Source organism: Molothrus ater, chromosome 4 (assembly GCF_012460135.2).
Source record: "Molothrus ater isolate BHLD 08-10-18 breed brown headed cowbird chromosome 4, BPBGC_Mater_1.1, whole genome shotgun sequence".
Classification (NCBI taxonomy): domain Eukaryota; kingdom Metazoa; phylum Chordata; class Aves; order Passeriformes; family Icteridae; genus Molothrus; species Molothrus ater.
In genome coordinates this window covers 15,077,821-15,097,604 of record NC_050481.2, presented here as the reverse complement: position 1 = coordinate 15,097,604, position 19,784 = coordinate 15,077,821, and the positions used below count along the sequence as shown (strand labels likewise).

Below are 19,784 nucleotides of genomic sequence, written 5' to 3'. Positions count from 1 at the left end.
ATGCAGCATTTATATTAAGAACACATGTAAACAGAAAACTCTCATGCCAATTTAGAGATTGTAGAGTAAAAAAATTTCTACTGCTTATGAAATAAAACCAGGACAAACAGGACAGCAATTTTGGTAGTGGGAGTTCTCTGTAAGAGGAACCCAAGAAACAAAAAAAGGGGTACTTAGGGATAGTGTAAGAGAAAAGGGGAAAGTACTCAGTTCAATATATTACACACAGAACTGATGACAAAAAAATACGCAACAGAAGATAGAAAGGGTATTTCTAGTTCTATTTTATTTGTAGTGGAACTGTTTCCTAAGTTCCATATTAGACAGCATACAGAACAAATTCTTTTTATTACTTATTGTATCTAAATAATTTTGTGTAGCAATTCAGCTCTAAAATAGGTGTTAAAGCACGAATCTTTCACTTTTTCAGCAATGTCTTTAACCCTTTGATTTCAAAACCCAAGTGTCACTGCAGTGCAAGTGGAGACAAGAGGAAGTCCTTCCATTGCTAACAGACCTTTGACAAACTACTTGCTGCTAGAACCCATTTCATAAATTTGGCTGAGAGAATGTAGAGAAGAAATGTAGCTAAGATTATAAACAGCCCATTAGTATGCAATGCAGTATACATTCACGTACAGTGCAATAAAATTTCATTTGCATTAACTGATGACTCTTTATAGGCATATATGGCCCCAATGGTGATCTGGATGTGGATTTTTCACAACATGTAAAGTTTGTCCTGATCTGAATTTGGAATTTTTTATTCATCTATTTTAGAACAAAACTCTCTGTGTTAAATATGATGTGAATTTTTCACCTTTCTCAGAAAATTAAGGCACATTTCATTTAGTCACACAGTGACTTCTCCCTGGGTAACTCCTGCAAGATGCAACACCTGGATTAAATCCTCATGTGTCATCTCCTAGGCAAAACCAGATTTTACCAAGAAGTAAATCAAGTTGTTTGAGATCATTACTACAAACAGTACTTACTCTTTCATTGTGAACTTTTCCAAGTAGGACATTTGCATCCACCAGGCTTTGGCTTAGATTAGCACTCTCAGCATCCTTCATAAACTCTCCCAAGTACTTCACAGCCTCACTTGATTTTCCCTGACTGAAGCAAAGGACAGGGACAAAATGAAATATTTACTCAGATGACTTCTTCAAATGCTGAAATGCTGCCCCCTTGTTCTGAAGAAACTTTACTTTGTGATGACTCATCCATGACTGGATTTTATTTCCAAATGGCCTCCAGCACTACCTGTGCTGAGCCCAGTGAGACTACTTCACACAGAATGTCTGAGGGCAAAACTGGATCCTTTCAGCAAAACAGAGCAAAACTTTCTTTCAGAATATTGTGCCATATTTTAAGGCCATGAATAAAAACATAGGTGGATGATTTAAGAGGGCTTTTGGACTTTCCATTATTTTATTTTTTCTTTCTACTGAGCTGCTGACAATATTTTCAATTCAGCTGGACCTCACATCCTGACAAAATAGGGGAAGGAGGTGTGAAGGTGTTTATTTCAGTCATTCAGAGCTGCTCTAGAACCTGGTGGTGCAGCAGTGGCTCCATAAAAGTGCTGTATCTCAGTTCTGGGCTGACAGCCTTTCCCTGAACACAACACTGCCCTTTGGCTGGCTGGATCAAAGGTGCCCAGGGTCACACAGGCAAACCTATAAACCATGGATTGCGGGTGCCACCCCCAAATCCCAGTGAGCTCAGAGCAACCTGAGGTCACAGCTGCATCTAACTTGAAAATTGGCTAACATACTTTGACAATAACATTTGCAGATTTCCTTTTTTTTTTTTTTTTTTAATAAAGCCGGTCATATTAACAATATAAGCTCTCAGCAGTGTGATTGCAAGATATAAGACAGACATCTGAGCTTGCTTGTGAATAAGGCTTGGTGCCCTTTTTCCCTTTAAGACTGGAGTGTTATTCCAGCTGACCTCAATATTAGCCATGAACTTGAGTCACTAATGTAGGAGTGTAGCATGCTAAATGTCAAGGCACCAAGACAGAAAATCCAGTCTTAATTAAGAGATTCACAAAAATAGGAGTTTCTGTAAGCAATAAAGAATTGTGATTTATTTTCTCACCATCTTAAACTACCTTCAAGTTATATTCCTGCAGTAAATGATGGCCTGGCATTTATTTACAGTACAGTTTTTATTATAAACTATATTAGGGATATGTGCTTTCAAAATCTGGCAGAACTCTGAACTCTCTTTTATGCTGTTGGAGTAATTATAACAGCCTACCATGAAACAGGAAACATAGCAAAGCTTAACTGCAAATTTAAAATATTGCAGTGATTATCTGTATGTGACTAAGAGGGTAAGATTACTACAAAAGGATGCTAAATCACTGCAAACTAACATTCTTGAAATGCTCAAGTATATGCTACTGTAAAGCTTAGAGGTCAATTAGCAGACTTAGATTTACTAAACTTTCCTAAGTTAAGTATTTTATTACCATGAGAATACAAAACATACTGGACTGTAAACATTTACCAAATGTCAAAAGGCTTCTAAATTTTAGAATTAGAAACACATATTTTTTTAACCTTTTTTCTTTTTCCAAAGAAAAGAAAATCAAATGCTTCCCTAAAGAAATACAGCATATGATTTATATAAGTTAAAGGACAAGGTTAAAGTGTTAGACAAATATTAATTCCAGTTTTTCTAGTTTTCTATATGCAGTGCACAGGTGCAACTTGAAGAGCATATTATATGGTATAATCATTAAATCCATTCAACCAGACCTTTGAGAGTTAAAAACATATATTCTGAGGAAAAGGACTCCTTGGTCCAAGGAATGAGAATGAAACAGTGCAGAATATTTGTGTATCAAGGTGATTCCAGTTTCCAATTGGGAAAACAGGACTGTTAACACCCACATCCCCTGACAACTGTCCAATTATGTATATCACACTTGGCCTACTGTTTGCAGTAGAAGTAATCAATAAAGGATGTGGTTGAGTGAACATAGATTTTGGTTGAACCAATGCATGAAAACTTAATCATTTACTCAGAGTGGAGAAATCAAATAGAGCAGAGATGAAACAGCCACTAAGGGGTTTGTTGATTGTACCACCAAGTTTGTGGGCTAGAGGCTGAAAGTAATAAAGCAAATGGAATCAGTGACAGGAGAAAATGTAAAAAGGTTTTCTTAATTTCATGAATTAATAGAAATGTTTTCATGTATTTTTGGCCATTTTTTACTTTTCACATCAAAACTTCTGTTCCACATATAGAAAATATGAAAATTGCTAGGGCATATAACCTCTTTGAGGAAAACAAGAATCAATTTGATACATATCAGAAAGATATTTCTCACTGTTAGGACTTCACTTATACCAGCTAGAAATCAGTTGGAACAGTTCAACAATTTTTCAAAGGAAGTACTTTTAAAAGCACTACAGCTTGAGATATTTAAAGTATGCTAGAAGGATTACTGAAACACTTTATCCTGCACAAGACCTGATAACATGATAAACAGGTCTTTCCTACTCAAAGGGCTAATATTTTATAGTTCCTTCAAAAATCTACATGTTATTTTATACAGCCATACACTTTCTATCTCCTTAGACATCACCTTCCTAAATGCATAAAATGCAATTTCCTAAAGATATAGTCATTCATGATCCCACAGAACAGTTATGATGACTTCAGCAGAAGAGATTACACATCTACAGCAGCTCATTTTCCAGTTTCATGCTAAAATGCCCTATGAGATTTTTACCCCTATTAGACTTTTATGAAAATATGCACCTTTTATAGGATTGCTCATGTGATGGAATTGGATGTATAAATCATGTGTCCACAAGAAGTCATTACCATGGTGGACACTGGCAGAATAAGTCAAGAACATGATGCTATTATGTCAGATTCTTTCCCCTGGAAAATGACATGACTAAATGCACATGATAAAGATTTTCAGTTTCCCATAGTCTGCATCATCTGCAGCAAAGATTGCAAAAAATATTCCAAAGCCATAGACAGGTTCTGAGCCATTCAGGAGGGCTCAGGCACTTTCTCCAATCTGTCACGAGGAAATAAGTGCAAATTCTCACAGACATTTTGGTTGTAATGCATTATTTTTGGGAAACAGTCATCTTCCTGTGAAGATGTTATCCATCAAATATAAAATTATTTACACAAATCTAGCCTAGATCAAGTAACAATACAAGTAAAGGAAAGTTGAACAAGCTGAATATGGGGATTCTGTTACCAGCAGTAATTATTGGTGCATTTATCCAAAGTGTTCTGTGTCCAGCTCTGGCATCCTCAACACAGGATGGATATGGACCTGTTGGAGTGGATACAGAGGAGGCCACCAAGATGCTCAGAGGGCTGGAGCACCTCTCCTATGAAGACAGGCTGAGAGAGCTGGGGTTGTACAGCCTGGGGAAGTCACCAGGGAGACCTTACAGCTCTAATGTGAGCTTATAATAAAGACAGAGACAAATTGTTGAGCACAAGTTGGGCCTGCTGCAACGGGGCAAGGGGCAAGGGCTCTAAACTGAAGGAGGGTCGATTTAGATTAGATGTATGGAAGAAATGTTTTACAATGAGAGTGGCAAAACACTAGAACAGGTTCCCCAGAGAGGTGGTTGGTGCCCCATCCATGTAAATATTCAAGGCCAGCAAGGATGGGGCTTTGAGCAACTTGATCTAGTTGAAGATGTCCTTACTCACTGCAGGGGGTGGCCCAGCTGACCTGTAAAGATCCCTTCCAACCCAAACTATTTTATGGTTCTATCATTCTATGATTCATAGGTGCCCAGACTTTTCCACGTGTAAGTTTCTTGAACAACTGAAAGTTGCTGAGAACCATTGTGACATTTGACAGGGTTGAACAGTTAATGCCTATCACATACCCAAAGCTCTTCAGAGCAGATGTATATGGAAGGTGTTTAATTTAATTAAATGCTCTCATGGCATAACTACCAGATGGGTTTTATAAAAAGTAAAACAACAGCCATTTTTCAGAGAAAGGGTTTAGGGTTGGGTCTTCACCAAGAAGACTCAATCTATTCTCTAATCTATTCTTCAACAGATTAAATCCCTGATCCTACACATGAGATTGAACTACTCCTTCACCTAAATTAATCAGAATATTCCTCTTCCAGGAGAATGCCTTAAATACTAAACTGTGGAGTCTTACTGCTCTTAGTATCTGCTCCCACTGCTCCTCATCTCCTGTTTTCCTTCTTTTTCAAATTGCAACAACTGGTAACAGTGGGACTGTCCATTTCTGGATAGTTAAAGAATGCTCCCAGAAGGAGTGGAATACAGATTTGATACGGGAGAAAATCACTAGCCACTCCGTCTTTAGGTCTGCTTTTAAGAAAAGAATTGCATTGGCATGATCTTTCAGATGAAGGGTTTAGCAAACTAATTTCATAAAGATCTTGAAATCTGAAACTTCTGAGTAAATAAATGCATGTGCCCTCATTCCAGAATGCCTAAATCACAGAAAGGAAATTAACATGGTTTTAAAACTGGGACCTGGTATTCTTAGTCTGTTCTGTGTCTTTTTGAATATCTTTTCCCATGTCCTTATTTAGGATGCTCAGAATACATGTAGACATGAATTATGCATCAGAGAGCTGAAGAAGACTGTGGTTGTGGCTGATCCCTACGTGCTTGGATAAGGCCAGGAGACAGAGATCTGACTCCAAGAGGAGAATTTGCTCTGCACAGTGAAATGAACGAGGTGACAGGTCCCTCTCCATAAACAATTGCCAAGCTCTATCATGCATCATATGCACTGAGGTCTTCAAACATAGGATAAGTCAAGAATATGCTGCAACCTTCACTTTTATCTCTTTTTTCCCTATCTCATATGATCATTTCATTAGGCAACTTTATGTCAAAATTATTTGTACCTGAACTAATTCACCTGGAGGAAGATTTCAATGCCAGATGCTGAAATGAAAATATTGAACGCAAGCATCATAGCTGCAAAAAATTTGTACCTAGTTACACATGCACAAACCAGAAATGCCTCCACAGAAGAAGTGAGTGCAATAAATGGAAACTTACAGTTCAGAAAATATTACACTGAGACACCTACTGGAGCTTGCTACATTCTTCCAGATTTTCTTTCTTTCTTAACCTGGAAAATAGGTCTGCATCTCTATTTTCCAGTAAGGTAAGGTCCCCCACAAACCAAAAAAAAAAAAAAAAAAAAAAAAACCAAACCAAAAAAAGCCCCAACACTTAAAAAGCCCTCAAAACGTGGAAGAAAAAGGACATGTTATAGTTTACAGGCAAAGAGAAACTAGAACCATACACTTTAAAAAATGTGTAACAGTTTAAAATAACTTTCGATGAAAGGGTCACTTACTGCAAAAAGGGCACTGCTTAAAATTTAAGCAGTCAGTAATGGAAAGCGACAGACCTCTAACAATTTAAGTCTTTCACAGCTGAGTGAATCTGCACTGACAGTCAGACAAGGATGTGCTAACCTACCTTGCCAGGATCTTGGCTACAGCTGCATATGCTCTGCCCAGGCCAGCAGAATCACAAAGGCTTGTGAAGATTTCTACAGAGGTGTTCAAAACCTGTGAAACAGGAAGATAAAAACAGTAAATACCCCAATAGGAATTTCCACTTTTTCTTCCCCTCCTAATCTCTCTGCCCACACAGAACACAAAATTAAAGCTTTCCCACTTCTACAACTGTTCTCTAATTAGCCATGATGGGACTAGGGTTTTGATCATTATTTATAGTTGTTTGAAACTACTCAATAATTTCAAATCAAAAAAATGTAACTTGCAATTAAATCTCTGTATTTTGGCAATTTGCAGAAAACCAAAGAAGTACTCCCTGATTTGCAGTATAAACTTCCTTATCCATAATTTAAAAGATTTTAAGAGCCTGTGTTTTTATGAGTTTCTGATAATCAATAACTTAAGATGGTGTCCCCTGCATCCATGCTGTTTTAAAATGATATGCTGAAATACAACTCAGTATTATTTTTGTTTCTTTCATTTGTCACAACTTATCTTAGTACAATTCAGATGCCCCAAAACGGAATAAATTACATGTTATATGTTTAATCTATATTGGCTTAAAGTACTGTAGATAATGCTGCTATTTTTCTGATTAATTATTCACACATGAGAAGTTTTTAACATTAGCTTGGAATCTACTCTATTATTACGAACCCTGCCATAACTGAAGGCTTACAGCTGCTGCATAAAATCATATGATCTTAATTTAATTTAACACTGACATCACCTGTATTGCAGAATTCCTCTTTTCATCCATTTTTTTCCAATGGCGATGACAGGAGAGTGCATATAAAATTAAATCTTATTCTTTCATCCCTCCTCTTTGTTGCTTGACCCAATCTATTACACACATGAGAAAACAGGAAATCTCCAAAGACTCTCTATGGAAATCCTTTTTGCACATTTCCAAGAAAGGAATAGTGAATGTCATTTACCAGTTCTGAAGGAGGATGGGAGATGCCCAGGGACATATGACAGTATCCTGCATGCCCCAGGATGCCTATTTATATTGAGGTAAAAGACTGGGCATTTTCTACTCAGAGCACACCCCTGTCACTGGCAGAGTGCACGGTTCAAGAGAAGACAACCTGTCTGTGCTAATGCTGTGGGTGACACCATTTCCATTGCTGTTTCCACCACTCAGATTTCCTAGTTCTTGAAAGAGTTTTACTACATGCAGCAGCATCCCTGGACATGGCTTTTATTCTTTAGCTACACAAACTCTGTGTGCACCAAAAGTAGCATTTATTTATGTGCACTGCCTTATTTATCATCCCTCAAGTACTTTCTTATCGTAGTGTTCTAATGTTGCATCCTATCCTTGCAGGTCACTGCCAATTGAGTTATCAATGCATTAGGTGTGACAGAAAGAGTACAAAGGCACCTCAGTTAGGAAGTTGTCACATCAGCTCAAAAGCCTCCCTAAACTGAATACATACATGATGTTGTCAGTTCCTGCAGTACATCCTTCTAATAATCCAGGATGGTAGCAGAAACACACAGGTGTCTGAGAAATAATTCCTGGTATTGCATTTAACTCTTACAGCATTTGTTGTAATAATTGTGCCCATATTAGAAAACCTGCTACTAGAGTGTCAGGAGGTGTCACCAATGTTATGTGCTGGGCTGAAACAGTTCCTACTTTAAACTGGCCTCTACAATATTAAACTTGGATACAGGGCCTGCAGTCATTACTATCTGGCACAGAAAGGTTACTTGGAAACCTAAGGCTTTGGCTACTGTACGTTTTTTTTTTCTATTAAAGACATCAAAAAGCCTGAAAAGTACAGATAAACCCAAGCAAAAATTATACAAAGCATATAGCTGAAGTAAAAAGTTGGTTCATTGCATTGCTGCAACAGCTGCAAGAAAGAAGGAAGTAAATAAATAAAGCCCCTCATTCATATTGATGAAAAGTGCTCATTTTGGTCCCAGGTTACTACTACTCTACACAAATCAGATACTTCATTCTAAATAATGAGGAAATAACATTAATTAAATCACTTCCATGAAAGGCAGGAAATCTTGATAAATTAACATAAAAAATGTACTCTTTATGTCTATATTTCAAATTACTCCTCCAGCTTCAGGTAACAGATGGGGACATAGAAAGGGACACAGGAGCTTGATGGAAAGGAGCTGTGCATCCCTGGATGCCAAAACTGCCCAGTATCCATTTATGTGAAAGAAGTGAAGAGTGTTCTTCCCTTCTGTGATGTATGCCCAACCTTCAACACTCAGGATAGAAACATTTCAGGCCAGAAACATTTCAGGATAGAAAAAGAGGAACAGATTGAACAGGTTAAAATGATGGTTAAACATATAAGCATTACAGGATTTCACCCAGAGTCTCTTGAAATTACAGCACATTTTAAATTTTCATTTAGAACAAGAAAATTATAACGTTTACATGCCGGAAAATCAAGTGGAATCAACACAGTGCCTGCCAGAATCTGTAAAAAACCCACAAATGAGCATGAAAACTTTCCTGATTATTTTTACAGGATAGGAACAACCAATCCATCTAACTGGCTTCCTGTGGACACCACATAGGAAAAGACAAACATGAGGCAGAGAGTATTGAGTGGGCAGGGCTCTGCCAGTCATCTATCAGTTCTTTGAGAAGTGGATAAATATTGGGAACATTGGTTACCATTTGGATCCAATGGAATTTATAGGTTCCCAATGAAAAGTTTCCCTTTAGAAAGAAGCATAGCCAGAAAATGGTATTTATATATATATATATATATATATATATATATATATATATATATATATAGGCCATTTGTGCAGGGGAAAATGACATCCAAGGAAGAGGTGAAATAATTAATAATTAATGCTGAAAACTCCTACACAAAGTGAAGTTTTACTGGATGGGAAAAATTCAGACAACAAAAGAAAAACAATCTTATTAAGGTAAGATGCTTCTGCTGCGGTATTCTATAGCAATATTGTGTTTGAAAATGTCATCTTGGTAATTTCCTTTGTAATTATTCATTAATAAAAATATAAAACAATGTGTAAATAGATATTGAATGGGACTATGTAAGAATCTATACTGGTAATGTATAATTAAAACCACTTTGGGTATTACACTATTTAGCTAAATGTCCTTCTCTAAAGTTAGACAAAGTTTCTAGAGATTTAGAGTTACTGAAGGGGTAAAATGTCTGTTTTTTCCTTTATGTTTTTGTTTGCTTGTTTGTTTAGAATTAGCCATGTACAAAGAGTTCTGAGGAAGGAAGCAGTTACAATAGATTTATCTTGATCATGCTAGACTCCATTATAAAATGATAAAATTTCCATACTGTTCAAAGACAGTTTGATATTCCTAGCAACTAGAGGGAAAAGATTGTTGTACATGAGGTTGAACAGATTAGAATAATGTACAGTTCTTTCTACCTCTATATAAAAATGTAAGCTTAACAACATAACAATTACAAAAAACACACTGATTCTGGTCACAGATTATTTTTGGATCAAGAACTTTGACGATCCTAAAATTTTTACTTCTTTGGGTCTGTGAAAACGCTAGCTTAAAAAACCAAAATAACATGAAAGTCAAAGTCTAATACAGAAATGAACAGTGTGTTTCAATCACTTTTCCTCCTTTTCCTTTGTGCAGGATGTGGGAAGCTAGAAGTGGAAGGTGGACTTCAACTTTGTCTTCCACATGACAGACCACAGGATAGCTCCTGTGGGAACATCCATTCACAAAATCAACTCTTTTTCAGTGTCTTTTTAAGTCTGTTGTGCCTACAATTACAGTGTAAAAATAAAGTCTTAATCTCTGCTTGAATCGGCAAAGTGGAGCCTGTTTGTGGTATGGCTCTCACGCTAATTCTCTAGCTAGAGGTGAGTGTCATATTTACCTCCTTTTCCAAGAAAAATATTAGTGAGCTCTCAGACCCAGATTTACTTCTCAGTTATCTTGGCATTATGCCAGGCTGACCCTCCAGGGTTTATTCTAGCAATATAAAACAGATACAGGAGCTCCTCCCCCAAGAACCCCCTCCATCTAAAATCCCACCTTTTATTTTTTATTTTTGTCACATCTGTATTTCTTTTATATGTGAACAAAAACATGCACACACACCTCATTAGCATACACAGGACTCAGATAAAAGCACAGAGGCTCTGCTGAACACTGGTACATCTGGGGATAATGGACAAAAGAGAAAATATTGAAAGTATGAATTTATGTTGAATAAAGAACATCTATCCAACTCAACACAAGATTAATGCTACTACCAGTATTTCACTGTTTTGGTAAAACACATTTCTCTGACAAGCACATCATGAGATAACATTGATTTATAATACTGTAACTTTAAAAAACACAAAAACATAGTTCTGCTTTCAGCTTTAGATTTGATATCGTTGCCAAACTTTATTGGAAATACATTTATTTTGATTTCTGCAAATCTAGCTGTGTTTAGCCATTTCACAGCTGGTGAGCAGGAAAGATGCTTCTGCCTCATTTACAGATCTTGAACATGAATCAGACAATCAACTGGACCATTAGTCAAAGAGATCAGTAGCTAATGATTCCTGACAGGCACTGCAGTGGCAGGCTAAGGCCCAGCCTGGCTAGCAGCATCTGACAGTATTTTTCTGAAGCCAACAATAGTTGTTGGTAGACAGACAATGTAGTCGAGTGAGAGTACAGGACTCATACCACTTCGTACCATTATTTAGTGGTTACTAAATAATCACTTTGATATACTCCAGTGAAAATAAGAGACAGTAGAATTGTATACATGGGCACTCTGTAGTTCAATGAACTCTGACCAGTAGCTGCCCCAGAAATGCATATTTAAAAATTACAAAAAAGTGCAGTCTTTGTGGCCATAATTTGAGTGGTTACACACCTGTGGCCATGCTGAGTAAGAGTAAAGAAAAGTTTCACAATACAAACCCAGATGTATTCTTATTTTTTGCCAAAACACAGCGTGGAAGAGGTTGGACAGCAAAAGAAAAGGGTATTGTTCATGAAATGTATTGATCACAGTGTGCAGAGCTCATTAATCCCAGGAATATTACACAGCAGTACCTGAATGGCAGGCCACACCTCATGCAATGCTAAATGTGTTCAGGCATAGTGAGCATTCAGAAGCGGCACATATCCATCTGCATGCTCAGAGATACAGAAACTGGGTGCCACACCCAGGAAAGAGACAGCACTCCCTGATTTGACTGAACTGTTACTTCTCCCTCTTTACTCATGCTCTCCCTCATACTCATACTCCCTCTTTATTCATACTGAGTTTACTCAACTCAGTTCTGTGAATGTTAACTCCTTGCCCTCAGCCATACCCACTTACACAGGCTACAGTCTTAGATTAATTACTAGAAAACCACAAATGTTGTCAATCTTCTTACAGAGCTAGGAAGAATTATGCTGGAATTGGTCAAACTGGTCTGTTCCAGAACTCCTATTCCAGAGACTTTATTTGGATAATGCATAAGGACACATCTTGAAGCAAGGGGTCAGGGACAGGGGAGGGAAGTAGAAGAAGCCAGCCAGAAGTCTGTCCAAGCCAAATGTCAATGGGGAATACCCTTGTTGAAGACTTTCCAGAGGAACACCCTTGTTGAAGACTTTCCAGAGCTAGGACATGGCTATCACTGAGGTGCTGCTTGGCTCCACTCTCCCTGTGGGTAACTAATCCAGTCCACACTCCTCCTCCCCTGATCTACTGGGCTATCAAGAGTAGTGTTTACCCTCATGCTCTACAAACACTCAGCAATACATGCTTCAGGTTCCTTGTGTGTGCATCTGCTTGAAGGATTAAGGGAGGAAGACAAACATTTCACTCATTCCTTAACAGTCTATCAAGATCAGACCTAAGGCTCTTTGCCTGTATCAAGTCTTGTCTGCCTCATATAGTACTCAAGGCATGTACATTTTGCTTTGATTCTGAATGGATGATATGTAAATACAAGTAACTAATTGAAAAGGTTCCTTTCCCTAGAGTAATTTCAAACTTCTATTGGCTTCCACAAGGTCAGGAGTTCACCCTGTATGCTTCATTTTGCTGCACAGAAAGCTTAAAGAGATGAAATGTACAGATGATTGAATAAAGGTTAATTTTTGTTTCTGCCTTGCTGTCCTTAATTCTGCACTTCTGTGCCACCAATAACTACATTAATCCTAATTCTATAAACAACAACTTTGCAGGAATGAAATAATAATTTTCTTATTTCCTATACCTAATAAAGGGTTTTATTATTAATTCATATTTGAAAAATTTCCAAAAAGTCATCCAGGTCCTTCAGAGCAAAAAACTATGCAAACATCAAAACCAAGTATCTTCATTTACTATTATTGTACATTTTGAAATTTCCACTGCAAAAGACATTGCCCTAGTGAAGGTTACTGCAATCTATATTTAGGACAGAAATATAATGTTTTCCAAGCCAGCCATTGTTGACATATTTCTTCAAAATAAAGCATGGCTTAACAGTCTGGAGTGAAGAAGCTTCATCTGTTACTCTTTAACAGCAATATAAGAGGAAAAAACAGTTTATGTATCTTTTCCATCCTGACAGATGTGACAATAGCTGGAAACACTGTGCCTGCCAAGAGCTTTTATCAAGTATGTTATAACAACTAGTAATAAGTGTAAATAATAAATGGCTACGATCTTATGGGAAACGGTGGCAATACTAAACAATTTTTGGTGCTTGCTGATGGGAGTCTGCTAGTCCTGGAATTCCCTGGCTTCCCAGTAGAGTTTTGGCCTGACAATAAACAACAGTTTAATACTTTATCTAATCCCAGCCAGGAGGTAAGTTCAACAGCAAGCTTTTGCAGATGTTCACATCCAATAATCTATTCATAATTGATGAAACAGGGAGGTCAGATGTAATGGTTGCTACTATTCCAGCAACAAATAAATGGTTATTGACAAAACAAGGCAGTGTGGCGCTGAGTGCTGAGCAGTGACAAGCATGAAACAGTGCTGAGACAGAAGTAGTGATGTGAATACAGCCCTTCATCTTGAGAATTCCTCTATGTGATGTGTGGCACCAGGGCCACTCTGACACATCAGCAGATGGAGGTGACTTGTAAAGGAAAAGTGAGATTCTGCAAGCACATAAAAGACAAAGGCAGAGCCGGGGGAAGAAACAAGGAGAAAAGGGTGGACAGGACTGGAAACTGGGGTAAGTGCAATAATGTGAATTGTTAAGAAATGTTTTTGTATGCAGGACTGTGATCCAGATGTCTGGACTGCTTTTATCAGATTGTTGTGTCTACATGAATGTACCTGGCTGTCAGATCACTGTAGCCTGCTAAGCTAATAGTACCATAATATAAATACCTGCATGCTTAAATGCCCATTACTTCTTAGACAAAGCACCTATAAATATTCTGCTTCATACTTACTAATATCTTGAACAGATATTTTTAACTACACAGAGTTTTCCTAGCTAAAAGCAAGCAAGCAAGCAAACAAGCAGTTAAATTTGCATAACAATTGTAAAAACTGCAGAGATAAACTAGTAAAGTATAAAACCAATTTAAATTAGATAATGTAGTAGGTACTTTTCTGTAAACAAATATAGAAGTTCAAGAAGGGATCTCATTCAGCTGAAAACCTTATATTCTTCAAGTTTTAACCCATGTAATGCAGTAAAAGGATTAATAGACTGTTCTTATTGACTGAATAAAACTTGACTCATTTAGATGCAAATAGACACTTGAGATCTTTTGCATCCATTTCAGTGCTAGAATATAGTATTTCTACAATGTTTACTGTGTAATATACTAGTATGAAAAACAGCTGAATGAAATGGGGATCTTTACTGTATATGCAGTCATAAAAAGAAATATTTTAAATATTAATATTACTAAAATCATTTAAAGCACCAAGGAATGTGAAATCGATTTCTTTAGAAGTACAATTTATTTCACATTTTGCTACCAATTCTTTTGATCAGCTCTAAAATAATACATAAACTGAAAGCAAAACAGCAAAACAAATTGCTTCTAGCGAGGAGGCACCAAGAACCCAGTTTTACACAGACATGCCTCGGTGTTTTAACTTCTCAGGGTATTTATCTATCAAATGATAAATTTTAAATTCCTCAAGATCTAATGCCTGAATCAAGACCTACTCTCCAATTTAGCCATGGATGATTCTGATCAAGCAAAGTTGTTAAGCATTTTTGAATACCTGAACATATGACTTGTCCCCCCAAAGTCATTGAGAATAACTGAACTGAAATTTAAACATATATTTAATAAGTGAATTACTGTAGCTTGAACTGTACCAATTTGAGTAACCTAATCTAATTTTAAAAGCCTTACTTTACAGATTTTACTTTACAGATTTTTTTTTATAATCTGTTCATTAGAATTAACGATACAATGGAAAACAAAACCTCCCAAATTATTAATACATTTAAGTACTGAAATTCCTGAATTTGTACAGTGTGGGTAAAAATGTTTCCTTTCTCACAACACATTAAGAATCTGATTTCTGTAAGTAGATTATCTAACAGAATCAGAAAATTTCTCTTGCAGTTCCTCAGCCATTTGCTACAGCCCTGGGTATAGAATGTGCAGTTTCACTAATGGAAGTGCACTAATGGGCTGGCAGTTCCTAAGATCTTGTATGTTATTGTTATCAGATAACAAACTATGGACTTAGACATGCTGTAGCTACACCTTTCCCTCAATTATGTGCACCATTTAGGTTGTGAGGTATAGCACACCCAAGCTAGAAATCCAATGTGGGAATGAAATGAGGGGAAACTTGACATTGGCAGGTGCTTAAAAAAAAAAAAGAAAAAGAGAGAACAAGAAAGAAAGGAGCATACTTTATTAACTACTTTAATAAAGTTTCAATAGATTCCAGAGCAAATGCCTAAATCACACCCTATAACTGACAGAAGACAGTTACTGGAGTTTCAGAAATCTCAGGACAAGCTAACCATAACCTTCTTTCCCAGAAGCAGACCCTGTCTAGCTGTGTCCCCAGTGCCAACTTGCCTGGGAAAGCACAAGGAAGAGCCACCTGCACTGGGCACACCAGGGGAGAGCACGCAGAGGCTGCTCCACCCAGCAGCAACACCAAAAAGGTGAGACCTGAGCTGAGGCTCCATGACTGCCAAGTGCTCTGCCTGAGCTGCCTTGTGAAAATCAGATATAAAGATATTCTTATTCCCTAGCAGAGCAGTTCAAGGAATTTTTATGGCTTTGTCCTCAATTTTTCAAGATATTATAGCCGAGCAAACCCCCAGTAAGGGCAGTTTGCTTCTTCTGAGTTCAAACATAACAGTTAGGAACAATTTCTCAGAAATAATTCAGAGTTATGCAAACAATTCACTTGATCTTAGAATCTCTATGATGATGTAAATATACTTTAACTAGTGCTGCACTGCACTCCCCCTCCAGTTCTTTTCCATACTCATACAGAAAGTGTGTCTAAGTGCCTGCATGTGTATGTAAGGCAATAATAAAATAATAAATAATGATAAAATATTAGAATTTATAATTTTTAAGTAGAGTCAAAATATTACCAAAAATAGATTTTGAAGTTTGGGAAACCACATTTGATATGTTAAATAGCAGAACTTCTAAATGCAGGATGCTTAATATATATATTTTAAGTAAGGCTACATAATCTTATAAATATATATATATATGAGGAAACTTTCATACATTTCAGAAGTAGAAACAAACAAAACAATGTCATGCATTGTCATCCAGGCATAGGTCTATTTAAAATTGAGGTTTTAAACTTTTTGTCACCAACTTGTATTCAGATTCTTGAGAACACCAGTGGTCAGATAATACTAACATTCTGAAAAGGTGTTTTAGATTTATCTAATGGATTGAGCACTCAAAGTTTCAACTCACTGCAGTAGTCCTACTCTTTTGGGGTGTATGAATGAATAAATTGAAAACTGTGATGGATGAGATGGAAATCCAGCCATTCATTGTGTTTTGGTTCCATTCTTATGGAACATGAGACTCCTGAAGAGTAAAGTCAATATCAACAAGTTGCTAGAGCATTCATTGTTGCTGTGGGAAAACATGGAATTGTGATTTTTTTTTTATCATCAGGTAATAGATTTTTTACGTATTTAATATTTTTTGTTTCTTCTGCTCTATAATTTTTGTGTAACTAGACTACAGTAATTCTGCAGCGGGACTGCATTTAAGAGTGTTTTCTTATAGAGGATGTTCTTGTGGCAAATTTATCTTGACAAAAATCCACATAACTGAAGGGAGTTCTTATGCTGCCATTAACCAAGGAAAATTCAATCTGAACCATAGACTGAAAAGGAAAATGACACCATCTTTCAAGGCAAGCATAGTGGACACCATAACACCAAGGTGGAAAACTGTGTGGTGTACAGAAAAGTATTGAAGGAATGTAGCATTGCTGCTTCTCATAATTAGAACACTTTTCCCCACAGGTTTTCAAGAAACTGGTTAAGATAGGAAAAATCTTGTTTACCTTAAACCCACAAAAGAACTCCTTCCTTCACTAAGAGATTGTTAACTTTTATGTCCAAATAAAAAGTTAGAACTGTCCTTCACTCTAAGAATTAAGTGCTAAATTAACAACAAAAAATTAGCTGAATGATCAGACATTCATCTCTTTCCTGAAGTTCTAGGTCTTCTTTAGTATTGTCAACACAAATAATTTTTAATTTCTTAATTCCCTCAGCATTTGAGTCAGTCTATTTTGTCAGGACGAAGTTCACTTCCAGTGTTAATCCTCTCACATAATTTTGTTTGTATTATCTTCACCAGTATCTAGCAGCAGTGGGATCCTTCAGGAACATGAAATTTAACCAGTTTCAAAACTGGGCCACTCAATTTCTCTGTACATAATCTATTGCCAGTGTCAAGATCAATCAGAAGTGCCTACCTTCTAAGAAGGCTCAAAGTTTTGGGGTTTCATTCCTCAGATATGAAAACCATGAACTTCCTATATCAATAGAGTTTTTAAAACAGTTTAAAAGTCACTTCAATGAAAGTGGAGCCTCTAGGAATGATGAGACTTCTTAAACTGGTATGCTAACATGTTTTCCAAGCATGTGATGCCATTTACTAAGCTGAAAATGTTACACTTAATTACTAATGGCTGAAGATCACTTAGACTTTTAAATCACATGTGTGATTTAAAAGAAGGAAGTTGGAAATAATTTCTATTGAAGAGTGTCTTTGGATGTGTATTGTGAGTCCCCATGTGAGAGGGTTTTTTTTTGGGGTAACAATAATGAAAGTTTAAACCCAAACTCAGTGGTCTATTCACCACTGACTTGAAGTTCAGCCCTCTAATTTCACATGCTCATTCTTCTCAACAACCTTACTCAATATTTGAGAGAAAAGAGAGTAACATTTACTCTACCTTTTGGAGTTCTTTTATTTGCTAAGATCCTCCTAGAGTTACCAAATCTATCCATCCATCCATCCATATGGGCATAATCCATATAATGAGATATAATCAGATAAAATAGACTGTACATACCAAACTCAGAATATCTGCATCCCACTCATATTCTCCCCAGCTGCATGAGAGGAGACAAAATTCCCAGTTGTTTTGACACAGACTTTTTCAGAAATTAAGTTTATGGCCATTAATCACCTCTGATTGCTGTAACAGGGTCATTTTGAATGTGAAGATGTCTTTGCAAGTTCATAAATTTTCTTGATAATTTTATGCCTGTGGCTTATGTTCATGCAGACAGCATTATGTCATAAATTACCACATTAGCTTGCATGAGTCTCAGTACACATGAACATTGCTTCTATTATTTAAATGTGTAACATATTTGAAGCACAGGATTCAATATCCAAAATAAAGGAACACTTAGAAAAAACCCTAACACTTAGATGAGGAACAAGGACTGGATTTTTCATAATGATTTGGGACGCAACTCTAATTGAAAGAGAAAAAATCCATGATACCCTACACTTTGAAGAATTCTTGAAAGCCCAGTTTAAGAAAAAAAAGTCACAAATCAAGCATTAGATTATAATACTTTATGTAAGATTTCTAATGACACAGAAATATTTCACTTAATATCCTGCTTGTATAATGAGTCTGAGGAAAAAACAAGTAAACAGTAACTTTTACTTTAAAATTAGCCCAGATGGAGAACTCTCCATGACAAAATCTTTAATGTTTAAGATGAAATCTATCTAATGTGAACTATTAATATTTTTTTGTAAAACCATTAGGCTTGATTATAAAATCAGAAACCAGATGATATGAAAAATATTATGAACATACCCCACTGTTATTGAACATAATAAGTTCTCAGGCTTTTAAACTTGCACACACATGTATTTTTACAACTAAGTAGCTCCACTGAAATCAATCATATATATCAAATAAAATTAAACTTATTTATAAAAATTATACGTCAAATCAAATAATGTTAAACACCAAGTCCTTAGCAAATAAAAAACCTTCTCTAACAAAACCAGCCCGTTTGATACAAAGTGACTGCATTTTTTTATAGAATAGGCTGCAGCTTAATCATTTCAGTCTTTAATTACTGCATCAGATAATGACTATTTTGAACATATGCTTCTCTGTCCTGCTAGAAGACATGAATGAGAGAGAAACAAGTTCATATGCATGATCCTGAGTGTGCATGTTGGGGGAGGGAGGCTAAAGAGCAAAAGGAACCAAGTGGCAACAATTGGAGGAAATGGTGCCTGTAACAGCTGCTCCTTTCAGATTCCCCTAGAAGGAGACTGCCTGAGGTGGACCACGGCACAAAGGGATAAAGAAGATGAAAACTGATGCAAAGCAGGGAAATAACTGCTGAGACCCCTGAGTCTACATCCGAATAGTCCCAAGCTGTGTGGCAAGACCTCTTTAGCATGCTACAGAAGCTGGTGATGAACTACATATTACCATGAGGCAAACTGGCTCCTAGCAGTATTGTCTGCATGTTATGTGTAATGATAACCAGTGGGCCCCTGGGAACAGGAGGCAATGATTTCATCTCCGTAAGCATCTGAGCTCCCCTTGGATACAGAGACCATTAAACTGAGAACAGAAGGGGAAATTTTAGGCAATGATTTCCAACTGAAGAGTGAAGACAAGTTCTGCTCCACAGTACCGTCAACCACGGATATTTTACTGCTGTCTATATTGATCACTGCAAAAGACAAAAGGAACTAAAACTGTACCCCTTTTTCTTCCTCCCAGAGAACACAGTGTATTTTTTTTAACAAAAGTACTTTAAAAGTTTTTCATGTATTATCATTGACAA

At 36.7% G+C, this 19,784-nt stretch overlaps 1 protein-coding gene across 1 annotated transcript in view; it reads right to left on the bottom strand.

The window, feature by feature from the left end:
* Window positions 1-19,784, bottom strand: part of TTC29 (tetratricopeptide repeat domain 29) — a 113,060-nt gene that overhangs the window by 45,748 nt on the left and 47,528 nt on the right. The window contains exons 8-9 of the mRNA XM_036382455.2: window positions 6,490-6,581; window positions 996-1,119 (exon numbers count right to left, since the gene is read on the bottom strand). Coding sequence (XP_036238348.1) covers window positions 996-1,119; window positions 6,490-6,581 — 216 coding nt within the window. The remainder of the gene's footprint in view (window positions 1-995; window positions 1,120-6,489; window positions 6,582-19,784) is intronic.